The sequence below is a fragment of the Euwallacea fornicatus genome, chromosome 32, assembly GCF_040115645.1.
Source record: "Euwallacea fornicatus isolate EFF26 chromosome 32, ASM4011564v1, whole genome shotgun sequence".
Lineage (NCBI taxonomy): Eukaryota > Metazoa > Arthropoda > Insecta > Coleoptera > Curculionidae > Euwallacea > Euwallacea fornicatus.
The window spans coordinates 1591171-1617202 of NC_089572.1; the positions used below are offsets into that span (position 1 = coordinate 1591171).

General features: G+C 38.2%; 3 protein-coding genes and 1 long non-coding RNA gene across 15 annotated transcripts in view; 1 reads left to right on the forward strand and 3 right to left on the reverse strand.

Moving 5' to 3' along the window:
- Piezo (piezo type mechanosensitive ion channel component) overlaps positions 1-14934 on the forward strand; it is a 36811-nt gene extending 21877 nt beyond the window's left edge. For 7 of the 11 annotated variants that reach the window (XM_066299018.1, XM_066299021.1, XM_066299020.1 and 4 more), the window contains 17 exons: positions 65-205; positions 883-976; positions 1132-1289; positions 1343-1434; positions 7905-7991; positions 8628-8889; positions 8948-9111; positions 9229-9411; positions 9463-9633; positions 9759-9906; positions 10078-10292; positions 10633-10918; positions 11356-11603; positions 11654-11838; positions 12077-12352; positions 12410-12638; positions 12758-14934. In XM_066299018.1, the coding sequence (XP_066155115.1) occupies positions 65-205; positions 883-976; positions 1132-1289; positions 1343-1434; positions 7905-7991; positions 8628-8889; positions 8948-9111; positions 9229-9411; positions 9463-9633; positions 9759-9906; positions 10078-10292; positions 10633-10918; positions 11356-11603; positions 11654-11838; positions 12077-12352; positions 12410-12638; positions 12758-13043 (3225 nt within the window). In that variant the 3' untranslated portion in view covers positions 13044-14934. The remainder of the gene's footprint in view (positions 1-64; positions 206-882; positions 977-1131; positions 1290-1342; positions 1435-7904; positions 7992-8627; positions 8890-8947; positions 9112-9228; positions 9412-9462; positions 9634-9758; positions 9907-10077; positions 10293-10632; positions 10919-11355; positions 11604-11653; positions 11839-12076; positions 12353-12409; positions 12639-12757) is intronic. The other 4 variants (XM_066299026.1, XM_066299029.1, XM_066299019.1 and 1 more) reach the window with 3 other exon arrangements.
- A 3560-nt stretch (positions 14935-18494) lies between these two features.
- On the reverse strand, positions 18495-19898 carry LOC136348416 (uncharacterized). The gene is made up of 3 exons (XM_066299208.1): positions 19868-19898; positions 19584-19763; positions 18495-18682 (listed from the first exon to the last, which is right to left on the reverse strand). The coding sequence occupies exons 1-3, from the start codon at positions 19896-19898 to the stop codon at positions 18495-18497; spliced, it is 399 nt and encodes a 132-aa protein (XP_066155305.1).
- Positions 19899-20092: 194 nt separating this feature from the next.
- On the reverse strand, positions 20093-21193 carry LOC136348336 (uncharacterized). The gene is made up of 2 exons (XR_010733641.1): positions 20784-21193; positions 20093-20722 (listed from the first exon to the last, which is right to left on the reverse strand). It is a non-coding gene; the product is annotated as an uncharacterized lncRNA (long non-coding RNA).
- A 1116-nt stretch (positions 21194-22309) lies between these two features.
- On the reverse strand, positions 22310-24250 carry LOC136348187 (uncharacterized). 2 transcript variants are annotated; one of them, XM_066298812.1, is made up of 4 exons: positions 23911-24250; positions 23561-23856; positions 23409-23503; positions 22310-23287 (listed from the first exon to the last, which is right to left on the reverse strand). In XM_066298812.1, exons 1-4 carry the CDS (start codon positions 24184-24186, stop codon positions 23262-23264), a joined length of 693 nt encoding a protein of 230 aa, XP_066154909.1. In that variant the 5' UTR covers positions 24187-24250; the 3' UTR covers positions 22310-23261. The 2 variants fall into 2 exon arrangements, with proteins under 2 accessions (XP_066154909.1, XP_066154910.1); XM_066298813.1 differs by having other exon boundaries at positions 23561-23838; positions 23893-24250.
- Positions 24251-26032: the final 1782 nt, after the last annotated feature.

Genomic DNA, 26032 nt, shown 5'->3' on the forward strand with positions numbered 1-26032 from the left:
AGGTTGTTTGAGGTTTATCGTGTACAGAAAGGATTGAAATCATTCATTTACATTGGGTTTGTAGTTCTTGAACGCCACGATAAAAACTGACGTGGCAACGGTGTTGAGGGAACGAAGAAAAAGCATGAAAAGGCGTTCTAGTGTGCCTCTAGCTAGAAAAAAGTCGGCGCGATCCACTATGTCTGCTCCGTTACCGGCACCGACAGTGAGTTACTAATCACAAAGTGTTCTGCGCATATTAACCACCGCTTCATTTAGCATCTCTGCTTCCTTCAGCTTTTGTACATATCTACCTCCAGTAGTGAGTTTGAGTAGTGGTTGAGCACCTAAAATCATCGGTGATGGTCAAAAATCGTTATTAATTTTAATAATATTAATAACGAGTGCACGTTTGAAAACTGAACATTTATCTGCCACGAACTTGTTAACTGAAAAAAATTATTGTGGCTTCTAGTGGACAAAATGCCAACTAATTCTGTCATAAAATTTGACATGTATTGCCACTTGGAATTATGAGTCAGGAACGGCGAAGACGAATGCGACGACTGGTGGGCAAAGTGCAAACTGATGAAAGCGGGTGATTCTGCCATTAGATTGGACAGAAGCTGCCATTTGGAGTTATGATTGATTCGTAGCTCGCTTCCTTCGGTTTCTTGATTATTGGCAGTGCCCTCATCAGTAGTCATGTTCCCCCATGGAAACTAGCTGTCGATGGACTTTAAGTCCCTACTACATGGTTTTTTCGTAGTATTTACTTAATCTCTCACTGTGTATAATATCTTCTCGATGTATAAATACCACACCTTTTGCCTTTTCATCTGCTTCCTAAGAGTGCCAAAAATTTGAAAATATGCATATAACTAAAAGTAGTACTCTGATTAGGTGGAGGAACCGACCTCGAAAAGCGTTACCATCAAGGAAGATCCTCAGCCCAGTACCAGCAAAGATGACGATATTAGTGAGTTAACTCAGCCCAGTAAGTAGCTTTGCCTGAGCAAAACGGAGGTGTTAATTAAGACTTATAAACTGATTCCTGGGAATGGAAATTGCACAAATAATTTGATAATCCATGTGGATAGTTAATACACCTCTAGGAGTGTTCCATAAAGCTGAGTTTTGCTTCTATTTCAGGGAAATACAGTTTGTTGCAAAAGTCTATTCACTGGATCGTGTTCATATGGGCGTTCATCGAGAGCGGCATGATCAGCCTCACGCACTTCCTTAATCGTTACTCCAGAGACTATCGCTATGTCCTCAAGACCTTAGGAAAAGAGCGGAAAATGCTCAAAGTTCGTATAAAATTCTTTGGAACTCCCACAGATTACGTGATACTTCTTCTCAGGAAAACACCGAGTACGATGTGGGTGTGCGAATGGGTTCCAACCAGTTGTGGCAGCCTGCCGGTTCTTTCCACGACCTCATGAGACACTCCACGTAAGTTTTTTTAATTTTAATTAATTAGTAGCCTTTGGAGTGACGTCAAAACAGCACTACATTTAATTGTTCCTATAGTGTAGACAGTAGATTTTTTAATTGGCTAGCGAGGATTCGCCTGCATCTTCAGTAATGGGGGTGTTCAGCTCTTCAGATTCCTTTAGGCATAATGTGCTCGCCGAAAGGTCTGTTTCTAGTGATGTAATTCCGATTTTTCACAATTTTTTTACTTAAAACGTCACAAGTGTTGGTTGTAGCTTGACAAAATTTTGTTTAGTATCCTGAGAGAGCTGGGAGCTTATAAGACCCATGAGAGAAGCGCCTGATTTATTTTCCCAGTTCCTTCCAGCCCTCTAAGGTGTTTCCATCAAATAGAACAAATCCCGGGTGTCTCATGTTGGTGCTATGGGGATGAGAATGAAACGTACTGAAAATTGGGTGGGGCGAACTCTGAAAAACGGGTACGACCGGCGACAACTGATTTGTCTCTTTTTTTTATAGTCATTCGTACAGGGCGAAACTAAAAATCAGGCCTTTACTTACGAGCCACGTGCCATTTTAATAATTCTCCGTAGTCGGAACACGTCAATTTATGTAGTAATTCTTAGTTCTAAAATTAGTGAAAATCCATAAACACATTTACTAATTACTTACTGACGATATTAATTTGAGATTTTGGCTCCCTCTAACGCCAAAACGAAGCAATATTGGATGTAAGCAAGTTTGCCTGGAACCCCTCATTTTTGGTTACGGAATTTTTTGTCAAGCATTGTACAGTAATTTTCGGGACACTCTGTATACACTGCGTGCTAGAAAATATTTTTCAATCCGTTCTCCATACATTCGTTAAACAAAAATAGTGGATTTGCTATAGTCCTTTTTTCATTTTTGAGACTGCGGTTTGGTACATGGGACGTAAAATTTAGTTTTAAAGAAGAGAGTTTGAGGACCAGGGGCGTTTTGAGACCAACTTGAACTGAGCGTGATAATGAACTTCTAACATTTTGTACACCGTGTACCGAGCGGGACGAACAAGTTTGGCACACTCGGGCCGCACTTAATGGAAACTGTCAATAGACAATCCAAGGTAAATTTACCTGAATTTCTGATGTTTTCGACAACCTGGATCATATGGTAATTCACGATAGATTTTTAATAAAGTGAGTCCAAGCTCCGAAGAGATGTTTCAACCAACCTGGTTCAACACTCACCGATGGGACAATACATTTCTGTCATTTTTGACACCTTCCACCGAGCGTGAAGGAAATTTTTGACACACTCTGCTTAAGATTGGTGCGGATTTTTAATAGAAAACTGCTTGGACCGATCTAAGGGATTAGTTTTTACAAACTACGTGGTTACAACCTTTTTTTTTCCCGAGGAGGGGGAATGTTCTTGAGATACCCGGCCTGGTCGTCAGCCGGGTAGTGTGGGATTCGACCGACCATTACGTCGGCCGCCTACCCACTAAACCCACCTCCCCTCTTCTGCCCCAGGAGTACCTCGCGGTATTACTTCAGGGCTCCTTTTCCTCCGGAGTAGGTACGAACACGATCCCGCACCCCATTCTTCTTTCTCTCATTTTCTCTTGCAATTTTGGCCCTCAAGATCTTCTCTATCAGGCCCTCAAATGCCATCCATTATCCCTTGCTACCCACTAGCTCGTTCCCTATCGCGCTTCGGTTCAGGTCGAGTCCGCCAGATAATTCTCCCATTCTGGACACATCCACAGCGTGTGCTCCGGAGTGTCCTCCATTTCGTTACAAAACCATCATTCCGCACTCCTTTCCACTCGTATCCGCTTCAGGTATTTCCCAAACACGCCGTGTCCGGTGAACACCTGAGCCAACATATACCCACTTTTCGTCCATTCGCACTCGTACCACTTACGGATCCGGGGTATGAAGGTCTTTGCCCAACCCTCATACTTCTCCCAGTCCCGCTCGCACTCGTTCATTACCCATTCCTTCACCCCACTTCTCCCTTCCCACATCATACTTCTCTCCGTCACTTTAATTCTCACCGAAGGTATTTTGGCCAATGCCAACACCGCATCGGTCAGTGCCGTCCTGTAAGCACCCGGAGTGCGAGCATACAGTTTACCCTCGTGTGCCTCCCATACTCCAGTTCCGTTCCCCAAACTGGAGCAACGTACAGCAGGACCGACGATGCCGCCATCACCATCAACCTCCTTCTTTCATACCCCAAACCACTCGCCCTAGGCAGAATGCCTTCGAGCTTCCCAATCATCTTAGCAACCTTTTCGGATGTCCGTCGTACTTGCTCACCGAAGCGAGCACATCTGCCGATCCACACTCCAAGGTACTTCACACATTCCTTCGTCACGTACGAAACGTCGTCCACCCTCAGACTCATACTTCTTGTTTTCCTTCGACCGACCAGCAGCACCAGTTCGGTTTTATCCGTAGCCATGCTTAACCCCATGCGTTCGAACACGTCGACGGTGGTTACAGCCTGGAAAACCCCATTTATAATCCGTTAAATGCTATTTTAGCTTTGATTTCATGGTAATATATTGTTAATTGTCACGGCTGTGATGAATTCATAACCGGCGCGTTTAAGTGCAAGAAATGAATCAGTCTCCCGGAATCGTACGAGTCTTTCAGACAATACTCCCTAAGCTCCCGTTTACCCGAATTTGCGTCCCATGTAGAATCAACTTTGGATGCCCTTTATTATAAGTGTACTGACCAACGCTGCTCGCACAGTAATGAAATTAAGGTCCAGTTACACAACTTGCTGTTGAAATCTGATATCAAGCATAAACTGCTCCAAACTAAAATTTAAATTTATAAGGGCCTCAAGCTTTGCTTATACAACCAGACAAGACTAATGAACACTTTTCAATACTCATGCCATCACATTCTTTACCATCATCGTTCGATAGTATAATCTTGCTGGTCTTGCGGTATGTCTTATAGGACCACTTCGGTGCTGAGCAGCAGAGTTTGCGATGATAAATGCTCTTATAGTGCAGAGACCGGCACTAAACTTGTGGCTTCGCCTGCTTATTACTCTTCCGAACAGGAGAGGTATTGAACACCTTCACTATTTGTGTCGTTTTCCATTTTTCTCAGTCGCAGATGCAGTTTCAAAACGCTTCATTCCGCTTGGTTAGACTTGTAGGTTTTGTTTCCTAATCTTAAGAGGAGAGAACAAGATTATTCTTCGGTTTAGAAAAAGCTCCTGTTTCTATTCAAATAGGAGTCAACCGAGTTGCGCGACCAGAGAGAAAATGAAAGGAATAATGTTGTTCGTGTCCACGCATATATGTACAGGGTGTCTGGTGACTCCATGGCTATAAGCTAAGGGTGAATTCCTCAATGACTTTCGAGTCGAGAATGCTTAAATAACTTATGTCCGGAAACGCTTCATTTCCAAGATACAGAGTGTTCAATTACTTTTTTTTTGGATACGTTCATTAATATTTCAAAAACGATTTTATACATATGCGCACGAAATTCTAAGTAAATATGACTTTTTGTTGCAATTTTTCGCGTTTTTCTTTCAAAGGAATTATAAATGATTTTCTATCTCAGAAACGGGCACTTAGGCGACAAAACCCTAAGAGGCCTTTTTATTAACAATTGATGGAATATTAAGACAAAAATATTAATGTTAAAAAAAAATCAGTGGCGTGCCATTTTTTTCATGAACATTGTCTCCACATGGCTGTACCGACGCCTCCGGTATAAATGTAAATGTTCCGATTTCCCCAAGACATGCGCGTTAGTCCTGCCGTAGCGCGTCCCAAATTGCATGCGCATAAGCAGGACCGTTTTTGAAATATTAAAGAATGTATTTTTTACAAATTGAACACCCTGTGTCTTGGAAACGAGGCGTTTTCGGCCATAAGTTATTTAGACATTTTCGACTCGAAATTCATCAAGTAACTCACCCTTAGCCTATGATCGTCGAGTTACGAGACCTCCGTATATGCCATTTGGAAACATATTAGTGTTTGAAGAAATAGACGTCTCATGACTGTTAGAAGAGCTTTAAGAAAGATCTTTTCTTGTTAAAGGACGTGAAACTTATCACGGACGTTTACTTCATGGTTTTTTGCCTGCAGGGCATTTTTCCACCCATTAGAAGTACCCAAAACAAATAAAACATGGGATTTTCGATATAGATTGATCCCAGAATGTCAAAATCGGTTAAGGATCAGAGCAGAAGTGCCATCGCACATTTATTTATACAGGACTTAAGATATCATCTGGAGATAGTACTTTCCAAAATAATTAAAAAAAAAATTAACAAACCTATGGTTAAGAAAAACATTATTTCCGATATACAGAGTGGCAAAAGTTTACATTTTTCTTATGTTTGAACAATGCAAAATGTCAAAAATTGAAAAAAAATTATGAAAATGGCCGAAGCTGAGCCGTGGTATCCTAAATTACAGACCAGAATATGTGGACCGGGCCCTCTCAATTTCTGTCAACAGATGATTTTGCAAATTCTACGAGAACTGCATGAGGCCAAAAAGCTAAAGAACTGAAGATTGAAAGTTGGTGTCGAAATTTATACATAAAAAAGGGATACAAAGCTTCTAATATTACACGACACAAAAAAACGTAATACCCTGTACATGGCAACATATGGTTTTGACATTTTGTCGTAGAGTCTTAAAGAAAATAGGTGTGCGAAACTTAAGAGGTTAAACTCACGGCGTACGTGAGAAAAGCGCAAAAATACGAACAAAAATGTGAAACTCTGCCACCCTGTATATCGAAAATGGCGCGTTTTTGCCCATGGGCGTATTAACATTTTTTTTTTCATTTAGAAAATTTCTGTCACTCCCTGAAATATCTCCATGATGATATGTTACACTCTGTATACTTGTATTATTTGAAGGACTCTCTAAGCGGATGTCGCGGTAGCCTCTTCTTAACTGTTTTTGACCGTAATTAAGCGTATCTACAGGGTGCGTCCAGTTTTATAGACTCCAATTAACTTGTAAGATATGTTGTGTTCTGTTTTGTAAAAAAACAATCTGTTTAAGCATTTTTTACGTCGAAACTGACCCTGTATGTGGATATATTACTTGAGCACGAAAGTCCTTAGTTTCTTTTAAAAGAGGGAACGATATTTAATATTTATAAATCGCCTTAGCGACTACATAATTTTCGGAAGGGTTATTCATCTCCTGACTTTAAATAAGAAAAAATGTTCTTACGGACTTGAAATGTACAGAGTGATTCGTTAACAATGAGATAACTGAAAGCTGGAGGTATCACGTGGGAAATAACGACGAATTTAAATTTTTAATTAATTTTTTTTATAATATCATTATTCTGAAAATATCTAGGTTAGACGCCTGCAAATTTGTAAAATTATGTTTTTATATAACAAATAAGATGGGTTTGGCAATATCCGCATTGCTAATAGATTATTATGAAGTGTCAATGTTCGTTCAATAGGTTTTTCTCGAAAACGAATACGTAATTAATGGAAAAATTATTGCTCTTTCAGATTTTGAATCAAATTTTATGTTAGACACTCAGAATAAAAAGTTATTAACTATAAATTCAACAAAGTTAGCCATAAGTGGGACCCACTATTGGCGACGCGGAAATCGCAAAACGTATCTTATTCGTCACTTAAAAAACGTAGCTTTACAAATGTTCAAGTATCTAACTGAGATATTTTCAAAATAACGATAAAATAATGAATTAAAATTTTAACTTTCAACACCCTGTATATGTTCGAAATTATCAGCACTCGGTTGTCCCATTGATAATGAATTACCCTGTATACGCTGGATGTGGTCTCGCAACTATAGAGTACAGCTATGATTTCCTCGTGAATTTTCCAAAGAGAACGTATTCACTCCATGTTTTAAAGCCGTGTTTTTCTACATGTTACGTAGAAGATCATAGGCGTAGTCACTGATTGATAAGTTTTTTCGGTAAATCTATAATCTTCCATGGTCCCCCAAACTTACGTCCAGAATGATAAAATTTGCAGTTCAGTCGTCTATTTTATATTGGTGAATTTTTACTAGAAGGTGCAATAAAGATTTTACGTGAAGGTTGCCCAGAGAAGTTGTCGGACAGCCTGTATACTGACGACCACCGTAATTTTTTAAAATTTTATTACAATGGCAGCAATGCATACAGGGTGACGTAGTTATAAAGGAAATCGAATTTATCATCGGCAACCGATATTAATTTCGTCGTATATAAAAAATATTCCTTATTTCTTGGATTCTTTTGACCACCAGCGAAGATTAAACAGGGGTCTGATATGTTATATACACGGTAATCTCTGAGTGGGGATTAATGATGAAAATTTCAAACTCAGCTTCGAAGCTATTAAATAGAAAATCGTTCCTTCCTTTAAACGAAATAAACCAAGTTGAGACATGCTTTCATCAGTATGTCTTAACTATTGGAATGCAGTAGTTAAGTAGAGTGGCTGTACGCCTGCGTATGTTGGCTGTGTAGGCGAAAGGCGAGTGTGCTCACCGTTCCCGAAATACGTATTCTGGCCCCAAGTCTGGAACGAGGACTCGATTCGCCCTGCTGTTCCAGGTAAATAAAATCGCACACGCCCACGAAACGTGTATCATCGTGCTTTTCGCATTGCATTATGTGCCAGTTTGTCTCCGATTTCCCCCTTTTTTTTTTATATTCCTATTTTATAACTGTTTGTTCGCTGTCTTTTTGTGTCTTGATCTTCTGCGTCTTTCACAATTTTCCGTTAATAATTTGTGTTGCCTTAACTTTAGTTTGTTTTCTCACACATTTCAACAAATTCTCTATTCCTTTTTAACAAATTCCACGCCCCGAGACCGAAATTTAGAAAAAGATCTGTTATTACTCACTGGCCAATTTGTTTGCCAGTAACATACAGGACGTTCCCGAAAAGCGACCATATACTTCAGGAGATAATTCCTTACGACAAAATTTTAATAAATCTTCCACAAATACGTGTCCAGAAACCTTCTTCTCTTTTTCCCATACTGCAGAATGCCTTATCTAGGACACCCTGTATAGTACAATAATACAATGGCATCGCCCTTCTCGAGTAAACCACCCTCCGTATATCATCTAAGTGAACAACTGAATGTTTTTCTCACTTACCAGCACATTTTGATGTTGTCAGCAAGCATTGATGTACTATATCAGTTAATACAAAAGTTTTAACAGTGGTGCGTCTCTTTGTAGGAAAGTATCGGGTTCCGAAAAGGACTTTGGAGACGAAATGTCCTCGGATGATCAACCCCCCGTCGTCAGGATGCTCCTGGCCCTTTGGTACGTGGTGATGAGCCGCTCAGAATGGCTCTGCTATTTCGCCATTTTCTTGAATCAAGCCAAGACCGCCACTTTTCTTTCCCTGCCGCTACCCCTGATGGTATTTTTCTGGGGCTCCTTGACCATCCCCAGGCCATCGAAGACATTTTGGGTCACCATTATCGCTTATACCGAGGTAATATTGTCGTTGATTTCCTTTGAGGCAGGAATTCCGATTTTTTACCCTTTTTTAGTTGGTGGTGCTAATAAAATGTCTGTTCCAAATGGATATAATTCCATGGAATGAGGATATTTATGGGAACAATCCGTTCTCTCCGCCCATCATAATCGGGATACAGAGACAGAAAAATTATGCCAACTGGGATTTGGTACTACTTTTGGTGGTGTTTTTCCACAGGTAAGACTACACACTTTCCACCATTTACTTGTATGTACGTAATTGAATTTTAATTCAGACTGTAAACTACCGTTCAATTCGAACGAAAACTTGCTTGTCTTATTATTTTCTATTTAGAATGATGCTAAAGTCCATGGGAATTTGGAAATCTACCAGCGAACCTACTGGCCAGATTGCCGCCATGTCTGTCATAGACGAGGGTGAGTATCGGCTGGTGGACGGTCAGCTGGTGGCGGTAGCCACCAACGGTAGCAGCATAGCCGGCCCGACCAGTAACAGTACCACCCACAACTCCAACAGGTTGATACTCAATATCTCTGTGGTTCTTTCGGCGATTATTGTTATTTATAGCAGGAAGCACGACCCGAAAACCTCCAGTAACAGGAAAAGTACGACTTCAGAGGATGATCAAGCGGATAGCACGACATCGCCGCGGGAGGAGGACGAATCTGAGCAGATATTATCCATTGAAAGTGTCGAAGTTAATCATTGCGATCACATACCTCAATCTTTGAAACTGGGGTAAATGTAATATTTTATGTAATGGTTTTTGAGTGAGAATGTCAAAGAGCCAAATTTGGAGGAGTAGGATTCTCACCCCTCCAAATAAGGGTGATACGTGAATTGTAAAGTTCTGTATTTTTTAGGGCCGCGAAATATGCAGAATCAGTGCAGTTATTCTTCAGACAACTTCTAGATCCGACTGCTCGAGTTGCGGCGGACGTTTACATGTACATGTTCCTTTGCGATTTCATCAATTTCTTTGTTCTCCTCATAGGATACTCGTCGTTCGGGGTAAAATTGTTATATTTCGGAATTTACTAGTTTTTGAAACATTTTATTTTCCCTTATTGAAACATTACAGGAAATATGAGGTGTTTCAAAACTTGTCCCACAAGTTGTGCAAGAATTATGCAGTTCAAAATGTATCAGAAACATAGATTGACCATACTTTTCAATTTTTAGTCTCAAACCAGCGACGGCGGCTTCCAGTCCTACTTGCAAGAAAACCGCGTCCCACCCATGTTCCTCTTTATGCTGATTTTGCAGTTCACCTTGATCATAATTGATCGCGCGATCTACTTGAGACGCAACATATTGGGCAAACTAATTTTCCAATTCATTCAAATCGTTATTCTGCACATCTGGCTATTCGTCCTGTTTCCTGTGATAACTGAAAAGTAAGTCTGTCCCGCGAATAAGGCCATGTAGTCCGCAGCAAATCAGACATTCCGAATTCCACGCACTTTCTGATAGCCCCTATACAGGGTGTCTCGAAAATGTCCGTGCAAAATGCTACCACAGATTTCTGAGGCGAAACATGACGATTTAACCCAACTTACCTTAGTCCAAAAGAGGACGGTTTTCAAAATACAGAATGTCAATGGGAAGATTTAAAAACGGAAAAAACTAGTCACGTTTCCGCCTCAAAAATCCATGGTGGAATGTTGTACACCTATTATATATATATATATATATATATATATATATATATATTTTTTTTTTTTTTTTTTCATTCAGGGAATTCAAAACTGTGATTCCCCCGCAAATTTACTACATGGTAAAATGCATCTACTTCTTGCTGTCGGCGTTCCAAATCCGATGCGGATACCCTTCGAGGATATTGGGCAATTGCTTGTGCAAAGGCTACAGCATGGTCAACATGTTCCTGTTCAAGGGTTTCATGCTGGTGCCGTTCCTCTTCGAGCTGCGAGCCGTCATGGATTGGATGTGGACCGAAACGTCCATGGGCGTGTTCGATTGGTTGAAAATGGAAGATATTTTTGCCCACATATTCTCGCTTAAGGTGAGCTTCGTTTAAAGTGACCACCATTGCATACTCTTAGTCACAAGGGAATACAAGGTTGCACATATTAGAAAACATTGAGCGTTCTGATTTTAGTGCTTCTCACAATAATTATCATTTTTCCAATCCAAAACGGCAAATAGAAATTTAGACGATACTAGGCATAGCCCAAAATAAATAGCGATGTTCAGTAACGTAGCAGAATCTTAGACATTATTTTTTTCCAAGCGTTTTAGTATCTGATATGTTAATCCATACATCTAGAAGTAATTCTCCCAAGAATTGCCGTGTTTTCAACCTCAAAAGACGAATTATTACGTATATCCTAATAATATCTACAATATTCCCATGCTTGGCATGGTTAGTAGTTCTCTTCTAACTTTCCTAACTGAATAACGATTATCACGGTTGCATTCGACCACATATTTACTATTTAGTGCTCGAGAAACATGGAGGACGAATACCCGCAACCCAGAGGCACCAAAAAGGGCTACTTGGTGAAATACCTGATGGGCGGTGGCCTGCTCTTCGGAATAATCGGCATAATTTGGTTCCCACTCGTGTTCTTTTCCCTGGGCAAAGCGGTGGGAGAAAGCAACGGCCCGTATGACGTCACCCTGGAATTGAGAATCGGTCCCTATGATCCGGTGTATCAAATGTCCGCGCAAAGCAATGCCTTATTCCCGTAAGTTCTGTGGACTCCCGAAAAAATCGGATTACACGGTTTTTCCTCAGGTTTAACAATAACGATTATCAGACCCTTCTCAATCAATTCAAAAGCAACAAAAGGGCGGAACAAATATTTGCGAATAATTATGATCCGGGAGATATCGTAGCAGCCAAGTTTAGTTTGGACTCGGCCAAAGTGTGGGGTATATCGCCTCCGGACAGAGCGAAGATGATTGAAGAAGTTAACTCAAGTAAGTTACTAATAACACGATTAAATTCCTAGATGTCCAGATAAGTCGGTGACTGAAAGGACAGTGCAGCCCTAACGTTATAACCATGAGATACTTTAATTGACAAAGCACGTCACTGACTTAAGTAGGAGTTTGAAACCTTGAAGATTTTAATTTTCTTTACTACGCAATTCACTACTGTACTTTCCACCCGCCGGTTCAAGTGAGAACATCGAATTTAACTCGGGTTTAACTTCAGCGAAGCCCATCAAAGTGCGACTAGACTACAAAGTTTCCCACAAAACCAGCAGTTCTACCGACTCTGGAATACTCTCGAATAATGTGGAGATCACCCTCTCGCCTGGGGAAAGCCCGGAAAAACCAAATCCTGACCGTGTTAACTTACTGAAAATGCTTCTTGACGACAATTCCTCGAAACCTATAGATTTGAAGCAGATTTTGCCGAAATTTCTGAAAATTACCAACACCGGCCAGTCGGAACCGTATACAGGCCTTTTGGGTCCGGAATCCGAAGGTAGAATCCGGAATTCTTCAGCAGTAATACCGAAGAAAACATACGTTTATTTTTTAGAAGTAAAACACAGTGATCCAACTTTGAGGGATTTTACGTTAAAACTGTCCAGATCGGACGGCAAAAAGGACAACACTGAATGGTGGAGCGTAAAAGAAAACTGCAGTGATGACACTTTCAAGAAATATTTGAAGGATTTAGCGTACGAGGACTGCAATAATTCACTGGTTATTTATACCCTCAACGACAAAATATTCCCGGAAACTTTGAGCATCATAACTGGAGGAGGGTAAGTTCTCTGAGGGGCATAAGACTAAGAAATAAATCACACGTCGATTCGGCGCCGCTATGACCATTTTTTCCTCGATTTTTACATGCTAAAAACATTGTTTCATTCCAAATTTCCAGAATCATCGGTCTTTATACCACCCTGGTCTTCGTGGCGTCCCGCGTCTTACGTGGCATCTTCGCCGATCAAGTGGCGAAGATCATGTTCGAAGATCTACCAAACGTGGACCGTATTCTTCAATTGACCCTGGATGTGTATCTTGTCCGCGAGGCACGCGAATTCGCTCTCGAAGAGGACTTGTTCGCCAAGCTTATCTTCCTCTTCCGTTCCCCGGAAACCATGATCAAGTGGACCAGGCCGAAAGAGGAGCTGGAGGACGAGGACGAAGACCCCGAAGCAAACTAAATTTCTCCCTAAATCGTGGGGTGGTTCTTCGACTAAACTGCTGAACTCTTTGGTTAAGTCGTGGATTGTTTGAAACTTTGGCATATCATGTGCTATTTGGATATTGTATATTGTTCCTACGATCGGCTTTATTACGGCGAGCGGCGTGTGACTAATGAAGAAAATAACATGAAAAAACATCAAATTTAACAGGTTTTATAGACTTATCACTTCGTCGCGTAAGTGAGTAGCATCACTCAGTAGCTTGTATTAAAATACAACGCTTCAGAATATAACCCCAAACTTTCATCGATCATCATGCGCCGCTTGAAGCACGCGATTTTTCTATTTATCCTAATGAATTTAAATATTAATTATTATTGTTCCATTGACGGGTTTGAAAGAGATTAATTTTAAAGTTATTTACTGCAGAAAACTATATTGTGCTAATAATTATTGGTAAATGGAATCTGCTTTTACATCTTCGGATGTAAAAATACAGTGTGATTCTTTGATTTTTGTTCTTTTACATTTTAAAAAGTAATTTGATTAGTGCAGTCACTGGTAAGGTTTAAATGAGGATGACGCCAGTCCGCCCTTTAATATAGGATTTATTTTTTTATCTTTACGGTAACATGTATACAGGGTTAGTCATATACAGCAGTTTGGTAAATATTTGTTTTGACACATCTGTCAAATTAAAGGTTTTTAGATTCGTGTTATAAATTTATGATAGACAGTTACCAATTAAGGTTCTTTTTCTAGTTTTTTATTGAACACAATGAACATGAATCACCACTTAACAACTTATTTACAGTCGAAATAATCATAAAGACGACCTAGTCATAAAAGTGGGACTTAAATTGTAACAAGACAGCATGATAGAGTTACCAAATACCGCCATTTTCATCTACTTTCTATCGTTGTTTTTTTTATACTAAAAACAGTTTTTTTAGTTGAGATTATGTCTATCTATTTCGTATAATTTTGTTCAGATTTTAAAATAACTATTTGCAAAAACATATCGAATCAGAACGCCTGTAATTATGTTAGGAGAAATTAATCACCTCATTAGTCTTAAGTTATTTAACATAATATTTACCCTTCTATGTGAATCTCCACATATATACCGGAGTGCAACAGAAAACGTACTTGGGTCCTAAAAGTTAATATACTATTCTGTTGTCTATTGAAAGCGTGAAATTTTCGAATATTTAATGTGCATTTTGTATTTTTTTTAATCTATTTTGTGTTACACAAGAGTTTTTATATATCTATAAATACATTAAGCGCCGGTTTTTCAATGTTAATCTTTAAAGCAATGTGTCATAGTTGCCGATGTGCGAAGTCCCTCTATCTACGGGGCATGGAAAGATGAATTTAATAATTAGTCTCAGATAAATACACAAAAAAAACAGAATATAAATATTTACTTTCACACCTACTATAAAACTGCATCTTCTGAACAAGATGGTGAAGGAGGATATTTCATTAAGTCGCTATGGAATCACATCCGGGTAACGCTTAACGAATCTACTCACGAAGCGCTGATCTTCCATTATATATTCAAAAAGTCAATATAACAGAAAATGTTATTAAGAATTATGTACGAACTTAACGGAATAATTCGCTTATTGTATGTAAACGGTTGAAAGATAAGAAAATGGAAAAGTTAACTTGGGCAAAATAGATTTTATGAAAAGAGAGCATTTTTTATTCTCAAAACAAAAATAAAATTTTTAGCTGCTCTGTTCGAATATAATAAGTTCGAAATAAGTGGGAAAATTACGATACTATACCGGGTTTTGCCATTTTCCTATAAACCCACTTCATCTGCCAGTTAGTTGTGACCTGACGGCTATGGCTTTTTAAATGGACATTGAAAAACCGGTCCTAAGTGAATACCAATAAATTATGTTTTATTTATCCTAAGCTTTACACCTCTGTCTATAGCATGTCAAATTTGAAGACTAATCATATGTTCAATGATTGAGAATTGATTCATACCAATATCACTAGTGATAAGCTCAAAAGCGGTGAAAAATGCCTTGAGGATTGCGAATGTCGGTCGCGAGTCATACTACTTCCCTAAAATTAGGGAAGCGGGAGTTGTTGGAAAAGAAAGTTGATCCAGATTCTGGAATTTTGTATAAAATGAGACTTCTTCGTTAGCGCGAACGCTGTAAATGTGAGGAAGCATTGTCAAAATACGCACGAGATTATTCACGTTATAGGACGTCGCTGCCTCCAGAACTTAAATAATTTCGTGTTATGAAGAGAAAAATTGTCATTCAGGGAGAACTTTGGTGCGTTCAGGTTTGGTTTCCAGGGAATTATGTTGTGAATCTAAGATTTGTCGCATTAATGGTCCATCTGATGCTTCAAGTCGTTCTGCTAACGCTGTTTAAGCCTATCCCAACTTTCCTTGTTTGAAATATTAAGTAAAGCAAGATACCTATCTCAGTTTACTTCTATTGTGAAACTTTGGAGATTTAGTGTTTTACAACTCAGTCTGGCAATTCTTGCTGAATAAAGTTGCCTTTAGCATATCTTCTACAAATTCATATCCCAGGTCAGAGCTGCTGCGATCGCCACGTTGAGGTCACGAAGCTTTCTCAAGCTCTTATGGTGAGGCCTTCATGTATGCTTTTAGAATTTATTGTTGTGAATTGGAAATTGAGAGTAGTAGGGAGGAGATGAAGGGCTGTGACTATCTATAGATAAAACAGAAAATCGCGGAGTATTACCGTGTACGATACGTATTTATATTATGGAATATTTACAATATTGTAAATTGTTCATAATACAAAGAGGAACGTGTTATTAATAAAAATTACAAATTCTGGACAAATTGGAGGAAGGAAAAGTTTTTCCTGCAGAATTGCCATATGATGCTTATGGCTATTGCTTATTATATCACAATTATTACGCAACCATCGAGAGTCTAATAAACAATTAACGAAAGATGTAAACAAGAAGAGGTGTCTCAGTAAAAAAAAACTGTAATGAATTGGGTTTTATATTTAATCTGTTTCCATACATTAAATATTCTATTAAAAAATATACAGAAAAAAAGTTACAATCATACACAGAGTGGTCCAATAAGAGCGCTTCGGAGGATTACGGCTTTATTAATTTTTTTGATGAAAAATTGTTTTTACACTTGTATGTACGACCTTATAGGGCACATTTTAAAAATATTGTCATTTATACTGGGTGCGCAAAAAAAAGATACAATGCAAACTTACGTTTTTTTTAAATAGAACGCCCTATATTTTTTTAAATATTTGAAATTAGAAGAAAAAATTAGTAGAAGTTTGTATAACACTCAATAGGTCTGAAACAAATACTTCTTGAGAAAATTAGAGAAATGCAAAAATGCAAGGGTCAAGAAAATTTTTTTTCTACGTGAACTGAATGAATGAATTATCGTTTTTTGACCGGTAAGTCTTAACAACAGATACTTCTTCAAGTTGAAAATAGCTCTCTTGAAATTTTATATGCAGGGTGAGCAAAAATATTGATTACATCTTACTCACTTATGATTTAGAATATCTTGTTTATTTTAAATGGAATGTAGACATTTTTATGTATTCATTAGAATCACTATTCAATGCCCTTTCACATGATACCAATATGTCTTATTCGTATCTTTAACCGTTTCTCGTAAAATGAGGTTTTATTTCATTTTAAATAACAACAAGTACTTTCAGGGTGTGCCTTGGATTCGTTTCCATGGTTACAAAAACAAAAACATCAGATTGTGATAATTTTTCTAAAAATTTCACAATTTTTCAAAATATACATTCGAAATTTCCATTATTTTGGATGTAAAGCTAAATGCGTTTTTGAAAAGACGATTTCACTTTTAATAATGTTTCTGGTGTGATTTTTCTAAAGGCATTCCGGATTCGAATTTTCATATTCTCTTTCGTTGTCGGTGGTTCTTGGTGAACTGTATCTTTAATATATCCCAACAAAAAGAAATCGATGCAAGTAAGTTCGGGTGATCTTGCTGGCCACAGCTGAGATCCTCCTCGTCCAATCCATATATAAATGTTTGGTCAATCATGGTACAGTCATTTTAGGGGTGCCCTTTACACACAGCAAATCAATTAGCGGTTTCCGGACAAGCAATGAAATTCCCTGTTGTTTCACAAAAACAAGGTGACTATCATATAATTAACCTTCTTCAATGCCAAATTATAACGACTTAACTAGTTTCTTTTCAATTTCGTTTCAATTTCAATACCTTATAGTAATATACCTCGAAATACCTATGATAAACGTACGTAGTCCGTTAAGCCCGTGTGCTTATTATCGACCTTGTAACGTTAATAACTATTACAATGTCTACAATACCTTACATAAGGAAACCTAATCAAAGCAGGACATATGTGTATTAATTAGTATAATATGACTTAGTACGGAGTGAAATACTTAATTTCGGCAGCCTGTTCACGTACTTCTCTGTTCCTTTGCGCCGCCCATTAGCACTCAATGCCTCCAATTATTGATCGTTCTTAAATTGGTGAATTTCTTTAATGGACATTGCTACTTCGTGTTTGGACCTTAGGTGGATCTGAAGGTTCTGACCGTATCTCGCTGAATGACCGCAATAAGGGCAGAAGAATGTAGGACCTTTACCACAGCTGTATTTCCGGTGATTGTACAAAGATGCAGGGTGTCCGTATTTTTTGCCGCACTTCGGACACTCGAATGGACGCTCTAAAATATACAAATGTTGTGTAAAAATACGTAATGTACTAACAATTATTATTGAACGATTGTGTAGCATACAGGGTGTTTTGCAAATATAGACGCAACAGGATATCTAGTATTTTCGGCCTGAAGTGATTCAGAACATATATGCATATCTTTAAAGGATTTTTTCCATTATTGCCGCTCAAGGAATGTCGCCTTAAATTTGCGTCGTATGTTTAGAGAACACTCTGTAGATTAAACTGTTTTTAATTGAGAAACAGATTATGATAGAGTTTTATAAAAATACTGGAATGTTCAGGGCCAGTAGATCGACACATTGGCAACTCTACTTGGAAATCAATTTCCGAAGACATTATAAAATTGGCCTTGTGGCAACGTTTCCATGTATACTGTCCTCTTGGTAAAAATGCTGGAACTTTGATCTAGAAGCCCTTAGGGTAATGTTGCGACAACTAATTTCACAATGAAGAAGTTCAATCCCATAAGGCCCGTTTAGGTAAAAGTAAGATACAGAGTACTTGTATTATCCGCCTGTCTCAGTATCGACGTTTTATGTCGCGGAGGGTTCAAACTTGCTCTAATTGTCCCTGGGGCCGCGTAATAAACATAATTAGAGATCTTAAGGGCATTCTTTTAACGACCAATGGGAAATTGTATCGTGAGAATCCGGCATGTTTCTCTAACAAATTAGGTATAAATTACTGGTACGAGATTGTTTGAACCACATTTATTTCTAAATATTGAGTCTTATTCTTGAAAGCCAAAATTATGTCTTCGAAGATGCCTCATGAAGTTACACTTTATCTTGCTTCTATAAGGGCACAGCATGCACACATGAGTAGCTTCTTTGCCGCACTCAAACACCAGATGGTTCCTCAGTGAACTTTTCAATTTGTAAGTTTTACCACATTTTTGGCATTTATAGATGTCGTAATCTATAATAGAATAAGCGAATTAGTGAATTGGCGATGAGGATTGGGAAAAAAGAATCTGAAGCAGATTAACATAGGCCCAACGCACAGAAATGCATAAAATATTATAGTTTTTTTTTCTAAAGCGATTTCCTAGTGGTACAATGCTTGAAGATGTGTGGCATGCGACCGGGCTGAAGCTCCACAGCAAATTGGAGGACTTCATGAGCGACAGCTGCCTTGAATTCCAAATGTTTCGTTGCTCCAGCAGCCCCAAAATAAATCTAGATGCTATACGATAGCGGCAGATTTGCATTCAACGTGATAAAATAAACATTATTGCCCCTCGACTCCCTAGGAAAGTAACCATAACCAACGCAGAGAGTAGTCGCGAAAGCAAATGCTAACAAACGCATGCGTTAGGAGAAACAAGTAAGTGATAGATGTAGCACAATGAATAGCCTAGCCATAAGCTATTTCATCAGCCAATTCAGCTACATTCTACGTACCTTCAAAATAGCTACAATGTATTATTTTCGATAAGAATATTTAATGAAATATCACCGCATGCCAGTAGCAACGCCTAGGCCGTGAAAATGCCTCGGTCGAGTACGGTTATTTATGTTCGTTTATGCGTTTTAAAGATGCGTGAAAATAGTGAACATAATTCACTGGAAAGCGACACTCGCGTAATTGTCGCCCTCGCCTACAACTTGTGCGAAAGATTTCACGCTCGTGTGTTATGAGTCACTTTCTTCGCCCGTTATGTAAACAACTACTTCAACGCAATCACAGAATTTCCCCTCATAAAGTTAAATTTTTTGTACTTTATGGCTAGATGTTGGGAAGTTCTTCGCTGGGGAAAATAATTTTGAACATTGGTGGATTTTCTTTATTTACAAGAATTATAACCAGTAGTTCTCACATATGCCCCCATGAGTGCATTTGTAGTGTCGCTTCAGATTGGTTTTCAGGTTGCTTTTGTAGGCACACCCGGGAAATGAACAGGAGAGTTTGGGCGTTCCGCAGTAGTATTTCTTGTGCATGTAGTAGGAGTTAAACTTCTCGTAGGCTTTCTCGCATAACTCGCATCTATACTTCAACTCTGAAAATAATAATGAAACCTGAGTACTAGATAAAGTGTCTAAAGCCCGTTTGTGTCCAGTAAGAAAAAATTAACTATGTAACGTGGTAGTGGCGAATGCGCACTTGCCGAGTTTACGGACTCATTACTACGCATTTATGGTACTTAAACCAGGACGGATCTAATTAAATTCTGATCGACTTACAAATGTCACGAGGCGCTTTCACCATTCTGTGCAGACGCAGAATGTGCGCACAATGCAGCACACAAGCATTAAATGTAATTTTACTGCATAGAAATCTTCCATCTTCAGCCAATATCACTAGAAAAAAGTAGTGAAGCTTTGGTAGTATTGTTAACTAAATTCTTTATTTAGTCCTGTCCACTCTTATTGCATAAATCTATATAACTTAACACAAATTTAGACATTCAATTGTGCCGTCGGTGAGTCTGAAGATGATTCTTGAGGGTGTGTTTGTGCTGAAAAGCCTTGAAGCAAAAGTGACATGTAAAGGTTGGTTTCTTGCCACATCCGTATTTTTGATGAGTGTAGAGAGACGATTTTAACTTATATTTTCTGTTGCAACTGTTGCATTTCAAGCGCTTGCCTAAAAAATAATTGGGTATAGAAGGGATTAGAAAGGACAGCAGAGGGAAACCGCAATCATTCAATCCCATAATAGAATACTTATGTTTGAAAAAAAGGTGGTGAATGAAATTATCGCCAAAAATCTGGAAAATACTCGGACTAAATTGAATTTATTAGCCAATAGAATAGCACTTCTGTCCATAGATAATGGCGAATTCTGATGGGTGTTTCGCCGCTGTGCGAATCTTAACATCGTAGCCCCTTTTGCTTCGATAATCGCAGGGGAGGCAACAGAATCTCTTCCCTTTCTGACATTCGGTCCTCATATGAAAACTGAGAGAACATTTTGACGAGTAGGATTTGGGGCAGTTCGGACACGCTAATTTTTGACCTAGGGAAAGGAAAAGCAACGAAATAAAAGGTAAAATAATCAGCATAAATAGGAATTTTACAGTCTTTCCAAACCGAATACAGTGACAGGGTGTTTGATCATTGAATAACATTTCAATATCGACATAAGTACCCAGAATATTGATATCTTCAGAACACTTTCGACGACATCCGATAGGTGTCGCCCCTGTAAGCTGAACCGCGTTTCCCACGAGATTTACTGACATATCTGAGGAGGTTTGTGCTTGCACAACAAGTCTGCACATATAATAATGTCTTACAACCTGTAAACTTCCTTTATTTCTCAACAAATATACTTCATGCATGTCCCTAGATGCTCAGTAACTTGATGGATGTGCATATATTTCTTGTGGCAATAAGGACAATGAAAGTTTGGTCTTTCAGGCAGTCGAACTGTAGATGGCGTCTCAGGTTTGATTGATAGCGCCAGACCTCACACTTAAACTTGGGTTCGACTGAAAAGTAATTTTCTATTATTTCCACAAATAAGAAAACTGCGATGAGTCAAGGAAAGTAAAATACGCATCTGTACTCTTTGTTTACAATGATTAATTATAAAATTAAAAATATATGACCAGCAATTTGAGTCTTCGACATTCAGCTGTAGAGGCTCTCTTCAGATTCATGAGTTAACATGTTCGGGTGTTACGCTCTAGGCATAACATTTTAAATCTTGTTACAAGTCCTCAGTACGTATTACTCAAAGTCGTACCAAGAAATAGACGAACTTTAAACTCATAACAAAGTTTTTCCAGAACCGGACAACAGGATTTTTTACGATGTAGATTTTCAATTTATTTTCATGCTGCTTCGATATCTCGGGAATTTGTTTTTTTTTACACGAATGTAATCTAAAATTCGTTTTTTGGGTTGATAATAAAAGGCAAAATTCTCCTCTACTTTTCATTGCTGCGTTTTACGATTATTCTTGAATTGGCGTATCGGACAGAATTCATTATAACTTTATTAATTTGATAATCCCTAGCAACAGGAAATAGCTTTCCTGCTGCATCTGAAACAATAAAAAACGTTTATCATTGGGGCAAGATGTAGGTCTGCTTAGAGCACGCCAAAGGCGCACGGGTTTTTTTTGAAATGCTGTTTTCAAACCAAAAAAAAAATAATTTGCAAATACTTGACTTTGATGGTAATTTTTTGCGGAAGAGGACTTTCACTAAACTAATTGCTCAGAAATATTGGGTATTCTACTAAGTTTTTTATTTACTTTTAATCTCTCGAATGAGCGTAAGGTCCTTCAGTTTATAATTCCCTTTGGCTCTCGTAAAAGAGCTTAATTTCAGAAGATCATCAGAAAAACATCTTGCAGTGCTTCGTCTAATAAACTTCGCATAATTGCTGCCTTCGAAAAAGAAAAATTCAGTGATACTCATAAGAACCGTAACGTCTCCTGGCATGATTTTCATTAAAGCTAATTCTGATTGAGGCCGCTCAACATCTCAACTCTCCAAGCACGTTGTCTCTGCCATATACACATCTCACCTTATTAATTAAGATAAAAAAATGTAGTTCTTGCAAGTTTTAGAGATTTTTTTGTAAAATGAACAAAGACAAGAGTAATAGATTTATTTGCAAAATTCAACAATAAAAAAAAATCTTGTGGTTTTACTAGAGCCCTATATTGACGTTATGAATATTGGAACAATGCGTTCTCAAGGAAGTTTTCCTGGTAAACTTTTTGCAACACAACGGGCAGGATACCTTTTCCTTACCGCAATCTTTGCTAAGATGGGACCTCATGGCACTTAATGTCCTGTAAGTCTTCGAGCAATTATCGCAGTGGTAAGTGGATCCTAAAAGAAAATAAGTGTAGAATTTTAAGAAATAAAGCGAGTTCCCAAAATGTGAAGTCAAATAGAGCATTTTGCATAAATATTTAGTTGCAGCCATGTACGCAAGATTGACACTACTAATTTCGTTACGGGGTGTGAGATGATACGTTACATACCTCTCCTTCCGACCCTCATTTCCCGCCTTTATTTCCTGAGCTACTTTAATTGATTTCTAGCTTTGGCCTCGACAAACTATTATTATTCGCAAGGTTTATGATTTTTCCTATTTTCTTTGTTCTTCAAAATAAGCTATAAGAACACTCAAAAATGCCCTTCACCATTTTGGGAAGAAACTCACGTTCGACTAAATTCATGGTGTTTATCTTTGGTGAGGTCGACTAGTAATTTTATGTGAAATATGAAAAAGGCTTGAAAAGCTGCCCACTTATTGCCATTTTTCAAGCTTTTATTGCTATAATCTCGGGGAGTTGTGCCACAATTGATAGGATTGGATCACTTTGTATATGGCATAAAATAATTACCCTCACTTCTCTCCTTAACTAATATACTTTATTGTTACACAATTGTATCGTGAATTTTATTTTCTCTACACCTAATATTATCCTCACAAGTGAACTGACTTTCTTCATACCAGTATTGGCTCCATAAACAAATAAAGCTTAATTCTATACATTAAAAATGTACAAACTGCTATTTCCCGATGAGGCACTACTGATGTGGCATGTCCACATCACCTACAATAACATTGAACATTTCGAATTAAAATATCGCACTACGTGATTGTGCAAAAAAACTCTTGAACGATTTCTCAACGAGTTTTAGTTGCCTCGTTCTCAGAAACATTATATTCATTACCTTCTTCGGTGTTCTCGAAAAATAATTCTTCTTCGTTATTCACCGTTGAATCCTCAACTGCGCAACTCTCGCCCTCAATTCGTTCGTACAATCCCCTGAAAATGTCTCATTTATTCCATCTATTGTGAAAAACGCAAATTCTCATTACTTACTGGCGTTTCCGTTCATTTCTTTTACGGGCATGTTTCAATAGTCCGTCTTTAAAAACGTTCTTCGTTTTCTGTATGGTGAAGCGATTGTCCGCCTTAGTCACTACTTCGAAAAAGACATTCAAAATGTGTATATAGTTCTGAAAAGGCTTTTTTTCCAACAATTTTCCTCGCGACACCCCTGTCCATGAAAACTGCATCAAGAGGCTTGATCTAAATAACGCGTCTGCAAGTTTATAGGCCACTTTGTGGCCATCTTCGTCCCCTCTTGTGCCGCTTATCTGGGAAAAATAGTAGATCTGTAAGCGAGCAAAAGGAAACTAAGCAGATCATACCTTTACCGCCATAGTTACCATTTGTTGTCTGAACTCCGGATCGAGCCTCAGAGTTTCCTCTAACCGCTCAATCTCGTCCTGTTCCGAAAGTGGGAATTTAAACTTATCTAGAAGGTTCCCCTTAGATGGGAACATTTCAGCTGTGTTCGATTTAGTAGCAGGGGTGTTCTGAGGTTGACCTCTATGAGACTGGCTCATTAAGCTCGCATGATCCATTATGAAATATTTCTTTACATCTCTTTTTATTAGTGCGATATCGGCTTTTATAGTCGAAATATCTAAACGAATTTTCATGAGTTCGTTCTTCAGCTCAGCGGAAATGGGACCTGGAATATCAATGGTGAGCTTTAGTTACATAATCTTCAAAGTTTTTTTCTAAACGGTCAAGCTCGGAAAGGCACAATGAAAATTATACATGTAACTCCTGGTTGAAGTTTAATATCTCAGAAGTAATAAAAAAGATATTTGAATGTTTAAGAGCTTTTAAAGCTTCATACATTGTACAAAAATAGTGCTAAAGGGTAGAGAAAAAAATTTTTTTTTGACAAAATTTCTTCGATGCACAACTCAAAGGTTTGAAAGAACCTGTTTGGCTGTGAAGGTTTCTACCTCAACAAAGGCGATTAGGTGATGGACGAAGTGATCTTCCCCGCTCCTCGTCTATGGCCGAAGGAGCAACTTGATCCTCCCCGATATTTATACTTGGTGCATCTGCATACAGTGCGTGTGGTGGAAGGAACACCCGATACATCGCGTAAACATATTGCAAATTTCGGCTCTTTAATATTTGCTAAACAATGGAAAAATCAAACGTTTTGCTTCGGTGTGGCGCCTCGAGCGTGCGGTATCCCATACAACCCGTCAAAATGTGACAAAAATACTTTGGGGGGTTGTTCGCGGAGAATTCGCAATAATTAAACTTTTATATGCCCCTTCAGTTTGCCGTCAATTTCATCAGAGATTATTCTGCTATGCCTTCTGTAGGGTACCTTACATTTGTAAGCGAACGCGATCAAGAGATTTTTACCTCCTTAGGGCCAATCTGATGATACGGACATGACCATGTATCTGAAGAAGGGTAAGTCGAAATTCAACAGCGGACGTTTGGATTTTTAGTAATCCTGAATTTCGTGATATAACTACAGAGAATGCTAAATGTTCGCTTATAACGCTGTTCAAGTGAAACTAATATATTCAGATTGCTAATCTTGATATATTTGTTATCTTTATTAAACATAACAATGTTGAGTCTTCAGGTGGCTTTTCGAGTTCTCTTTACGTTTGCTCTTCTGAGGACAATAGGGACAGACAAAAGTGGAATTTTTTCCGCACTCTAATCTCAAATGCTTCGAGCGAGCTCGGGCACTTTGGCAAACTTTGGCGCATTGAAGACACTCGAATTCGTCTACGAGAAAATGAGCAACTGTAAATACGCATATGAAACCCCGAATTAATCAATTACTAAAAATCATACAAATAAAACACAACTACATCCTGTACATTTTCTTATATTTAACATCCTATAGAGCGTGTCAATTTGAAAATAAACCATCCTCGATACTTCGGTCCTTACAGAAAATTTGTAAATATGTAAAAACACGTCGATTTCATATTAGACATCCTGTATTCTATTTTTTATTAAATTGCATGCACCCTCTGACGAGGGTGGAATCGACAGCTAAAATCTTAAATAGGAAGAAAGGTTTAGTTACACCTCATTTAAAAGGCGTTTTAATTACCTTTCTCAAAGTAACTGTTTTTTTTCTTTAAGAGGTCTTCGTGTAATCATGTCCAAATCATAAACAAGCTTAAGTACGACTGAATTGTAAAAAAAACGTTTTTTACTGTTTAGAAAATAATGGATGGCATTTTGAACACTTAAAACATTAATAAACAATTTTTATACAATGCAGTTGATGCCTAAGCCTGTTTACGATTTGGACGCGATTGCACTAAAACCTCTCAAAGAAAAAAAAACAGTTAATTTGGGAAAAGTAATTGAAAAACCATTCAAATGAGGTACAACTCAATCCCCCTTCCCATTCAAGATTTTAGTTGTTGTGTCCTTTCCCGCTAATGGGTGTGTACCATTTTAGAGAAAATCGCCTCTAATAATGTCCCCCTTGAAAATAAAATTGAC

Bases quoted from the DNA above. Each gene is read 5' to 3' on its own strand.
- LOC136348187 (XM_066298812.1), bottom strand. From the start codon at position 24,186: ATGAAAATTCGTTTAGATATTTCGACTATAAAAGCCGATATCGCACTA. The intron at 23,857-23,910 runs GTAACTATGGCG...GCTCGCTTACAG, and splicing joins CGGAGTTCAGACAACAAATG to ATCTACTATTTTTCCCAGAT. The intron at 23,504-23,560 runs GTAAGTAATGAG...AGACATTTTCAG, and splicing joins AGAAATGAACGGAAACGCCA to GGGATTGTACGAACGAATTG.
- LOC136348416 (XM_066299208.1), bottom strand. From the start codon at position 19,898: ATGCGTAGTAATGAGTCCGTAAACTCGGCAA. The intron at 19,764-19,867 runs GTGCGCATTCGC...TATTATTTTCAG, and splicing joins TGAGTCCGTAAACTCGGCAA to AGTTGAAGTATAGATGCGAG. The intron at 18,683-19,583 runs GTGAGAACTACT...ATTCTATTATAG, and splicing joins ATGCACTCATGGGGGCATAT to ATTACGACATCTATAAATGC.